General features: G+C 46.2%; 1 protein-coding gene across 1 annotated transcript; it reads left to right on the top strand.

Moving 5' to 3' along the window:
- Nucleotides 1-432: 432 nt before the first annotated feature.
- Nucleotides 433-11,408, top strand: adamts1 (ADAM metallopeptidase with thrombospondin type 1 motif, 1; the record flags this gene model as incomplete). Its single annotated transcript, XM_080754855.1, has 11 exons — nucleotides 433-910; nucleotides 3,445-3,601; nucleotides 4,260-4,446; nucleotides 4,941-5,073; nucleotides 5,649-5,863; nucleotides 6,450-6,692; nucleotides 7,130-7,316; nucleotides 7,773-7,951; nucleotides 9,118-9,293; nucleotides 9,919-10,186; nucleotides 10,935-11,408. The coding sequence occupies 11 exons, from the start codon at nucleotides 433-435 to the stop codon at nucleotides 11,406-11,408; spliced, it is 2,697 nt and encodes an 898-aa protein (XP_080610981.1).
- Between the last annotated feature and the right edge of the window lie 256 nt (nucleotides 11,409-11,664).

Below are 11,664 nucleotides of genomic sequence, written 5' to 3'. Positions count from 1 at the left end.
TGGATTTTACATATTTTTTCGCTTTTTAAGACGTGTGCGCATCATTTGGGGCTCATTTCTTTCCAGTTTTAATGGAAATTAAAAGTTAGTTTTAGTGGAAGTCCTTTTTGTAACGGATTTTACTTTGCTTCATTTGAGACGATTTATATATTTTTTATTTTTTTGCAACCAGTTTTTTCCTTCCAACTTGAGGACTTTGGGATTTGACACGAAAAAATAATGTCTTCTTTCTTGCGCGTGTCGTTGGCCGTGCTCGCGGCGGTGTGCGCCGCGGTGCGCAGCAGCGCTGCGGGCGCCAGCAGCAGCAGCGCCTGGGAGGAGAGCGTGGTGGTGCCGGTCAGACTGGACCCGGCGGCCCGGTGGTCGGCAGGGGAAGAAGAGTCAGACCACCACCGGGTCCCGTCCGCTGAGGAGCGGGAGAAAGAGACCCAGATGCGGGTCTACCGACTGGACGCGTTCGGCCAGGAGCTGCTCTTGCAGCTGGAGCCCGACCAGAGCTTCCTGGCGCCCGGGTTCGTGTTCCACGTCGTGGGGGTGAGCCCCGGTGCGTCCTCGGCGCCGCCGGACACGGACAGCGGAGCCGAGCCCGGCTGCTTCTACTCGGGGACGGTGAACGGCGAGGAGCGCTCCGCCGCCGCCATCAACCTGTGCCACGGCCTGAAGGGAGGGTTCTACCTCCGGGGGGAAGAGTATTTCATCCAGCCTCGCAGGAACGACAGCGGCGGCTTCTTGGAGGAGGAGGGGTTGGAGGATGGGGAGGAGCAGGTCCACGTTATTCGGCGGAGAGGCCGGCCGTCCCTCGCCGAGGAGGGGGGCTCCAAGTGCGGGGTCAACGAGGATGAGGCGCGGGTGCCAGAGGACCTGGAGCTGGCGGCCAGGCGCGTAACCGCCGGAGCACAGCAGCAGAAAGGTGCGTAGGCTTCCGCACGCACGCACGCACGCACACACACACACACACACACACACACACACACACACACACACACACACACACACACACACACACACACACACACACACTAAATCATTGTAGAGATGGATCATGGAAGGAATGTGAATTATTAGGCTTTTCAAAACTACGTTTTTTATTAGATGAACTTTTAGGGAAAAAAATATGTTTTTTTTTGTTAAATAAGTAGAGAGAGAGAGACAGACAGACAGACAGACAGACAGACAGACAGAGAGAGATGTATTTATTGATTGAATACTAAGAAGTTTGCATAGGAACAAGTATAGCCTACATAGGACAGTAGGCCTACAGTTCACTGATGCAAGGTCAACTAAAAGGATAAAGACCACAAGAAAGCTGCTGTTAGACTTGTTTGCATTGTGGATCCCGTTGTAACCCTTCTCAATTCATTTCATACAAAAAGAGTTATAATGAATATCTGACAGGGTGCGCGGTAAGAGTTAATGTACAACTGGAGCTACCTTTTACGCACAGCAGCAGACGCGAGGAGGGGAAGGAGGAGGCGGAGACGGCTCCACTAGCCTCCGGGGGAAAGAAAGAGAGAGGGGGAGCAGGGCTGTCGCACCAAATGCTGGGCCCTGGGTACAAGGATCAACTAACATTTTGTGCTTTCTTTAGGGCCGCGCTGCGAGCTTGTAGATCTGCTATTTTTTTTAAATCGTGAAAATGGGTGCAATGTGAGTCTTTGAATATTTCAAATCCTTCTAGGGTTTTTTTTTTTTTTTTTTTTTTTTTACCTATGTTTCTATGTCAGTGGTTCTCAAACTTTTTCATGTCAAGGACCCCAAAAATGATATGTAGGCTATTTGGCAAAATATTTAGTTCCAGGGACCCCCCAGAAGCAACATGTGAGTTACTAAATGTTCGCTTAAAAAAATTACATATATTCAAAGATTTGCACTCAAGACTTTTCACAAATGGCTATATCTGCTATTTTTCCATTGCTAAAGTATAAAATAATTAAGGCCCATCCACCTTGGGCCCTAGTTAACTCAGTCCCCCCCTTGTGACGCCCCTGTACAGAGAGAGACAGAGAGGGGGGGGAGTGACCGAGGGAGGCGGCGGGGAGGGAGGTGCGAGGTGCGGCCGGGGGCACAGCGGAGCCAGCCAGAGCCGACGTGTAAACCCACCGCCTGGTACTAATAGGAGTTATAATGCATTGCAGAGGACTAGAGAGACTAGCACCGGCGGCACCCCGGGGCCAAGCAGTTTTATTATACCTCCAAGAAGGATTTTCTCTCTCTCTCTCTCTCTCTCTCTCTCTCTCTCTCTCTCTCTCTCTCTCGCTGGAACTTGAGAGAAAGAATTGTATCCTAAAGTTGTGCAGACTATCCATTTCAGAATCATATATGTACCATTTTAGTGAAGGCTATTCGAAAACAGCCCAATATAATATTGGACTTTTTGGTTCATGGATTGATTGATCGATCGATTGAGTATAGGCTAATAATGTAGGCCTAATTCGGATATCATCAGATTCAGACCTAATATAACATAATATCTAATGAGAATATAAACCTGCAAAGTAACTATTAACTAAAACATGTGCAACAATAGACAACAATAGTGGAGTATAGGATGTTTGCCTCTCTGAGATCTATTGCAGGAGTAGCCTGTCATAATTTATATTCCCAAGAAGCGCCCCTTTCTCTCTCTCTCTCTCTCTGCAGAAGGGTCATTTTTAGGAATGCAGCAGAAAGGCAGGGGGAGGGGCTAGCGGTGGAGTGACGCTGAGTCATGGTGGAAGAAGTGCTGTGATTTATTTGACGTAGAGCTGTGGTTCTCACGCTTTCTCATGTCAGGGACCCCTAAATTAGTGTTTACTTGGCTGCAAAAAATGACCCCAGGGATACAAGATTTGTCTTGTTAAAAATGTTAAAAAAAATCCCACCCAGGGTGAAGTGAGCAGTGCTATTTATGAGTTAATTTCATTCATTGGGTGTCCCGCAAAGCAGTTTGGCCAACAGACACCAATTGACCAATGGCAGTCGGGACAGGCACGGGACAAACAGACATGGCACTGCTCAAAAAATATATTATGTATATTATGGCTCCTGTTATTTATTTTAGAAACAGTACATCGTTCATTCATAAGGGACAACTCCTGTCACAAGTTGATGGTGTCATTTGTCCTTGTGTGATCTAGCCCTATGGAATTTATGGAATGCATGTGCTGATAAAAACAACTTAATTCTTCCTATGGTTAATATTAGCATTCCACATTCCACAATGTTTTAAGGCATATACTGTATATTAGCCTGCAGGGATCCCTTTAACCCATTTAGGCCTGAACACATTATGACACAATATTTTATGCTTTAAATATAAAAAAATAGCAGATATACAAGCTCACAGCGCGGCACCGAGTGCCGCGCTGCGAGCTTGTAGATCTGCTATTTTTCACTGGTTAAAGCATTCAATAATTCTAGGCCTAAAATTAAAATACTTCATCTCTCTCTCTCCCGTTTCCCCAGCCTCTCACCAGAGGGCCAAGCGCTTCGTGTCCACGCCGCGCTACCTGGAGATCATGATCGTGGCGGACCAGTCCATGGCCGAGTTCCACGGCGCCGGCCTCAAGCCCTACCTCCTCACCGTCATGGCGGTGGCGTCGCGCCTGTACCGCCACCCCAGGTAGGCCTCCTTGTTGTTTTTTAAACCCATTGAGGTGCACGGTCACACAGCGCTTTTATTCGACCTATATGAGGGCAGATTCTACCAATGCATTTAAATGGGAATGGAGTGGTTTGCCACCAGTTGCAGATTTCTGCAAAGGTAAAAAAAGAAAGAAAAAACACTCCATTCCCATCGAAATGCATTGGCTGAATGGTAGAATTAAAGTGCAGTGTGTGTGAACGTGCCCTAAGACTAGGAAAGCATCTGTGTCATTTTAGATTTGAGCAAAAAAAAAAGAGAAAAAAAGGGCATTCTTTGATACTTTTGAAAATGGCAGATATACAAGCTCATGGCCTGGCACGAAGTGCCGCGCTATGAGTGCCCAAACATACATTGGGGAGTGATCACTTGAGCCCTATTTAAAAAACAGAGAAACTAGTAGATCTGTAACAAAGCTTGGGGGTATCACATATGTCTTTTCATTTCCACGAGATTCCAGAAATTCCTTCGAAATCTGCGAATGTAGTTCTCTGCCTCTTGATAGACACGCATCAAAAAGTATAATAATCAATCAAAGGAATCCTTGGTCTGCCACAGGGTGTCCTCCCAGTGGGCCAAAGAAAAAAGCGCGATACAAATTCCACAAATCCCTAAATATCTGCGTCTTTCCTTCCAGCATCCACAACTCCATCAGCCTGGCGGTGGTGAAGCTCCTGGTGGTCTACGAGGAGGAGAGAGGACCCCAGGTGTCGTCCAACGCCGCCCTGACCCTGAGGAACTTCTGCCAGTGGCAGAGGCAGCACAACCCGCCCGGCGACCGCCACCCCGAGCACTACGACACGGCCGTCCTGTTCACGCGCACCGTAAGTTTCACTAGAACCCAGGATCGTAAAAAAATTATACTTTTCACTCATTAAGACATGAAAAACCATGTTGCTGTGTCAGTGGTGCTTAAACGTTTTTTCATGTCAAGGACCTCCCAAAATTGATACGTATTTTATGTTATATTTGTACATTCATGGAGAAATACGACCACTAAGGAGAATTCCTGTGGATGTTTGGAGTCAGCATCCATGACATACAGATACAAAATTAATGTCAGAAGTGCTCAAATAATCTCCGTCAGCCTTGATAATTGAGGCGTATGCAGCATCAATCATGCACCCGAAAATAGCACATCTACAAGCTCACAAACCCCTCACAGCGCGATGTGTGGTGAGCTTGTAGATCTGCTATTTTTGCTGTGCTACACCGCCTTGTGACCAAGTATTAATCTATAGCTTCACAGTGTGGCTGAGTGTGTGGGGTTGAGTCATAGACAATAGAATCATTCATACAATGTCATTTCTCTCTCCAGGACCTGTGTGGCGCCCACTCCTGTGACACTCTGGGCATGGCCGACGTGGGCACGGTGTGTGACCCCGACCGGAGCTGTTCCATTATCGAGGACGACGGCCTGCAGGCTGCCTTCACCGTGGCTCATGAACTGGGTGAGTGTGGACCGTTCCAAAATGGAACAGGGCCGTTGAAAACACTGATTCGGTTACACGCCAACAACAAATTTACAATTCACAATTTGGGCATTAATCCAGAGCGATTTACAATAAGCAAGGACAGTTCTGAGCTTGTAGTTCTGCTATTTTCGAAAAAATCATGAAATGTGTGCAAATCTTTGGATATATATATATTTGTAAAGCAAATTCAAACTCAAATCTTTGCTTCTGGGGGGTCCCTGGAAGAACATATTTTGAGTCGGTGTCCATGGCCAAATACATACATTTTGGGGGTTCTTGACATCAAAAGGTTTGAGAACCACTGATCATAGAAGCATCGTTTTTCAAAAAAAACGTTTTAGATTTAGAACAGTGTTTCTCAAACTTACATATTTCAAGGTCTCCCCTTAACTCTGACAGTGTACAAATGGAACAGACTTACAGACATGTATAGGTCAATTTAGACCCCCATAAAGGAACCCACAGAGTCCCTGGAATCCACTTTGAGAACCACTGATTCAGAAGACATTTTGTAGAATCAGGTCTAAACATCAAACCTTTTTCCCTGGCAGGCCACGTGTTCAACATGCCCCACGACGACGCCCAGCTGTGCTCCGGCGTCAACGGGGACCACTGGGGCTCTCACATGATGGCCTCCACCCTGTCCAACCTGGACCAGTCGGAGCCCTGGTCCCCCTGCTCCGCCCTCATGGTCACCACCTTCCTGGACAACGGACACGGGCGCTGCCTGCTGGACAAGCCCGCCAAGCCCCAGCCCCTGCCCCAGGTTGGTAGAGATCTATAGGTGGCAATTCACACCAGGATGCTTTTCTGTAATAAAAAAAAAAAGTGCGCTTCGTTTGGGCTGGTGTGAAGGCTGATGTGAATTCTTTGCGGATCAAACAAACACATTCTAATCCACAGCACATTGTGGTTTAAAGAATTTGTAAACACCGGGGGAGAAACGCATGGGTTTTATTAGTTACCGGCTTAGTTTTATATTTCTTTTTTTGTATATATGTGCTAGTCAGGGGCGAGATTCATAAAAAGTCTGAACATTTTTAGGAAGTAGCAGATTGACAAGCTTACAAGCCTTGTGCGATGCCACTCTTTTAACAACAGGGCTTAAAACTGACAGCTAAAATATTAGATTACGATGTCATAATCCACTCAAAATATTAGGCATATGTATGAAAATAATACATTTTCTGTATGAGTTTTGTTCTAGTTAACTCACAATTCAGTTAGTAGTTGTTTTGCAAAGTTTTATTTTTTACAACAGTTAACAAAAATGTGTATTTATGTATTTTCTTAATTCTCAGGTTTATGTCTGCAACTATAATAACTCTTGTCTCTCTCTGCCCCTTGTCAAGGCTCTCCCGGGCGTCTCGTACGACGCGGACCGCCAGTGTCGCCTGACGTTCGGCGAGGAGTCGCAGCACTGCCCGGACCTGAGCAGCACGTGCGCGGCGCTGTGGTGCACGGTGACCACCACCAACGGCCTGCTGGTCTGCCAGACCAAGAACTTCCCCTGGGCCGACGGCACGCCCTGCGGGCACGACAGCTACTGTCTGGCCGGGCAGTGCCTGACCAAGAGCCAGGCGGCCAAGCACCAGGTGAGACAGTGGTTCCCCAAACCTGCTCGGGGTTTCTAGAGAGACCCAGAAGAGAGATTAGACGTTTTCCCCCGGGACCCAAATTAGTGAAAAGAGCCGCGTTGTGAGCTTGTAGATAGGCTATTTTCACAATTTAGTTTTCTAATTTACGGAATTTCTTAGATTTTTCTTTGATTTATTAATGGGATTATTGAAAAAAATGAATTAATATTTTTTCATTCATGAAAAGTTTCGCTTTTTGGGAATTTCTTTTTTTTTAAATAATAATTACAAATGTTGGGATGTCACTAGCTCTGGTCCATAGCGTTAGAAGGAGAGTAATTACATTTTATTCAAAAGACTATGACTAAAACTAAATCAAAATGTCCTGTCAAAATCAACAACTGGTACAATGTCGTCATCCATTATAATGTGGATTTGTGTCTCTGTCCTTCCAGACGGCGGTGAACGGCGGCTGGGGGACGTGGGGTCCGTGGGGGGACTGCTCTCGGACCTGTGGCGGGGGGGTCCAGTACTCCTTCAGGGACTGCGACAGCCCCCTGCCCCGCAACGGCGGCAAGTACTGCGAAGGCAAGAGGATCCAGTACCGCTCCTGCAACACGGAGCTCTGCCCCGAAACCAACGGTGAGAGAAGCACTCAAACCTTCAGTCAGAACCTTTTTTTTAACCTGTTGTAACTTGTTGTGCTGCCAGTGCCTTCAATATTAAATCAATCAATCACTCAATGACTTGGTCATGACACACCGGATTTTGCTTGGCACACAACTAATCAAAGGGCCCTGGGGGTTCCCAGAACGCACGTTGAAAACCACTAATGTAAAATGTTCACACTGTCAAATTATCCGACATACATTTTTCATCTGGTTTCCATTTTATAAAGATGTTTAAAAGTGGTGTAAGTGATAGTGTTTGTTAAAATAAGTATTAAGTAACAACACATATCACTTTAACTACTAATCATCAGCTTTTATGTAGAAGTGTGGTATTTGGTTTTACTTACTTGTCAACACAAGGTTTTAGGGTGAACTAGAAGGTAATCTAACCTTTCTCTCTGTCTGTCTCTCTCTTCTCTGTCTACAGGTCTGTCCTATCGGGAGGAACAGTGTTTGGCCCATAATGAGATGTCCTCCCAGATGTCCTTCGGCTCCGGCGACGGGGTGGAGTGGGTGCCCAAGTACGCCGGCGTGTCCCCCAAAGACCGCTGCAAGCTGGTCTGCCGGGCCAAGGGCACTGGATACTTCTTTGTACTCAAGTCTAAGGTGAGTCAAAGTAAATGTACTCACTGGGCAAACTTAGATCCGAGGAGCAAAAATGATAGATTATCAGACTATCAAAAACCCATCATGTGCATGGTCCTTTTCTTCTCTGGGTTGTGGTTTATCTATGAGTCAGTGGTGTACAGTAACGATGAACATAGTATTTACTTGAGTACTGCAAAGCTTAAGCATTTCACCCTATTACATTTCAAAGACACACGCTGCTTTTGACACCACTGCATTTCCTGAGAAGGGGCCAAAACTTACATCATAAATACATCAAGAAGGAACCACTTTAGCCCGATTTCAAAAAAGGCATTTTTACAGTTTTGGGGGATTTTTTTCTACATTTCAATACAGCAATTCTTACTTTTGAATACTTTAGGTCATTTAAAAGCAACTACCCCAAGTCAAGTACAACTTTGTCAGAGAAACTTTCACTTGTAGTTTAGTCAAAATTGATCGGGAGTATCCTATCCATACTTTAAGGTTGAGTACTTTATCCACCACTGGTAATATCTGCTAGACATTGGCTTATCACCTTGCCACGCAGCCCTAAGCACGTTCTTCTTGCAGAAGAGTGTCTGCTTTCACTGTTATGTAACTTCTTCAGCTGCTGGTGGAATGTAACAGTGCATTTTACCCCAGTGCTGTAATGAAGTAAAAACGTTGAGGTGCAATATTACTTTACTGAATCATTTCTATTCTTTGATGCCTAACACTTCTACTCCCCTACATATCTGAGAGGCAGATGCTGTACTTTGTAAATCAATTACTTGGCAGCTTTAGTTAGTTACTTTGCATCTCTGCATTATTATTACAAAGCACTTAGGCTCTATTGTATACTTCAGCGATTTGAAAATTGCTGGTTTGTGAGCTTGTAGATCAGCTATTTTTTGGAAGAAATTGATTTATAATCTGTTTTAATCGTTGTGCATAGCTTGTTTCTGCAAGTGATGATGCCAATATGTACTACGTACTGTTACTCAAGTAAAACTTTGAATATAAGACTATTACAAGACTAGGCAAGAGTATTTCCTCGTTGTGTGGAATTGCCACTTTTACCCACTTCCAAGAGTACTTTTCCACTACCTGCTGTTACACAACCGCCTCAGTAGGGACAGAGCTCTTAATGTTTTCTTCTCTCCGTGTGTCTTTGTCGCCCCCAGGTGGCGGACGGGACGCCCTGCAGCCCAGACTCCACCTCTGTGTGCGTTCAGGGCCAGTGCGTCAAGGCGGGCTGCGATCGGGTCATCGGGTCCACGCGGCGCTTCGACAAGTGTGGCATGTGTGGAGGGGACGGATCCACCTGCAAGAAGGTGTCTGGATCACTGGAACGTGCACGGTAAGAATATACAACACTTTTATGTATGTGTTACAGCGTTCATTTTTGACAGCACATTTTTATAGGCTTATATGCTGTTTGCCTTTTTAATTTAATAAAGGCTTGTTCCCCTTTTTTAAGTCAGTAAGTCTCAGTTTTTTTCCGTGAGCACCATCTATTTTTACCCCTTTTATCCTCCTATGAGCACCTGGTTTCCCAGTTTTTTCGGACATATTTTTTATATACAGTAGTTTAGTCATAGTATTTTCAATAACATTTTATTTAGTTTAAGTCATATTTTTGTAAATATCTGAACATTTTGTTGCCTTGATTGCGTTGTAATGGCTAATCTTACACTTGGTTGCATGCTGAAGATGGCCGATCTACAAGCTGCAACCAAGCATAACATTTAGTTTTTTTAGTTTACTATCTCTTCTCCACTAGTCCCTAATAAACATTGTAGTCTAGTTGCTATAGGTTATATCATGTTATGTATATAGCCATTAAGCTATATATAAATACAATTATATAACTTTTTATCAAATTCAATTTAATAGCTACTGTATCATAAATGAAATACAAATGACATAAAGCAGCATTTTCACGTCCAAGTGTTTGACCCTTTCCGTGTTGTCGCCCCCTCCAGGCCAGGCTACCAGGACGTGGTCACGGTCCCGGCGGGCGCCACCCACCTGGACGTCAAGCAGCGCTCGCCCGGCAATGGTCGCCATGACAACAGCTACCTGGCGGTGCGGCGGCAGGACGGCGGCTACCTACTGAACGGTGACTACAAGCTGATGACCCTGGAGACCGACATCGCCCTGCGGGGGGCGCTGCTGCGCTACAGCGGCTCGTCCGCCGCCCTGGAGCGCCTGCGCAGCTTCTCACCGCTCCCCGAGGCCATCACCATACAGGTCAGTACTTAAGTAGAAATACTCTCTTAACCCATTTAGGCCCTAGAATTATTTAATGCTTTAACTATTGAAAAATAGCAGATATACAAGCTTACAGCGCGGCACCGAGTGCCGCGCTGCAAGCTTGTAGATCTGCTATTTTTTGAAAAATCATGTTTTTTTGCAAGTCTTTGAATACATCTTTTTTAAAAGCGAACATTTTTTACCCTAATATTTGCTTCTGGGTGGTCCCTGGAACAACATATTTTGAGATGGGGGGGGTCAAATACATGTCATTTTGGGGGGTCCATTGACATGAAAAAGTTTGAGAACCACTGATTTAGAAGAAGGATTTAGAAGACCTTTATAGAATCGGGTCGAAAATATTCAAAGACTTGCACAAAATGTTCACGATTTTTCAAAAATAGCAGATCTACAAGCTCGCAGCGCATGAATAACATAAAAAAAGAACAATATAAGAACAATCTGAGCTGTAGTGAATTAGAACTAAAAACTGTATGAAACGTGATACATTCTATCCTATAGTTTGTTTGCTTTCAAAGTACAAATTATCATTACTTTTATATTATATTGTTTAGACTGATCTTAATTGGTTCTTGTATTTACCTTGCTAACTGTAAGTCACGATAAAGAGCTTCTGCTAAATTGTAATCGTAAAAATAGCAGTCTGTAGTGTAGCCTACCTCTGAATTGTCCCAAAGTATGCGTACTCGAGTAAACCTACTGACTCTCCACCCCCTGGCTCCAGGTGCTGTCCGTGGGCGACTCCCCGAGGCCTCGCGTCAAGTTCAGCTACTTCGCTCCCAGGCCCGCCGGCAACGGCGCCCCCAGCCCCAACGCCAACGGGCGGCGCCCGTCCATCAACGCCATCCGCGAGGTGGGAGGGGCCGAGTGGACACTGCGGGAGTGGGGGCCGTGCTCGCAGAGCTGCGGCGGCGGCACGCAGCAGCGCCAGGTGGCGTGCTCCGACCCGCAGGGCCGCCCGTCCGCCGACTGCCCCGAGGAGCTGCGGCCGCGCGTGTCGCGGGAGTGCGCCTCGCACCCCTGCCCCTCCTGGCTCCTGGGGGAGTGGTCGGCCTGCTCCAAGACGTGCGGCCGGGGCTTCCGCAAGCGGCCGCTGCGCTGCGTGGGCCACGACGGGCGCACGCTGCCGCACGACAGCTGCGAGCCCAAGGACCGGCCCCGGCCGCTGCTGGACCTGTGCAATCAGGGTGCCTGCTAAGAACGGTCGCCTTAACAGAGACAGAGAACAGAGATTTTCAAAACACCGTCCAGAATTGAACATGCGTTTGGCGGCAGACCCCCCCGTCCAGAAAGTGTTTGTGCAAGGGACCCCCGAGAAGAGAAGATTCAGTTTTGTTTCAAATGTATTCAAAATAGTTTTTTCTTTAATGGCACTTCTACAAGCTCACAACGTGCTGCGATGCAATGCCTTGTGGCTTTGTGGATCGCCCATTTTTGAAAAGTCCAAGTGCATA

Source organism: Nannobrachium achirus (assembly GCF_963921795.1).
Source record: "Nannobrachium achirus genome assembly, chromosome: 24".
Taxonomy (NCBI): Eukaryota; Metazoa; Chordata; class Actinopteri; order Myctophiformes; family Myctophidae; genus Nannobrachium; species Nannobrachium achirus.
Note: the sequence above shows the minus strand (reverse complement) of the source record. Positions and strands in the feature narration are given on the sequence as shown.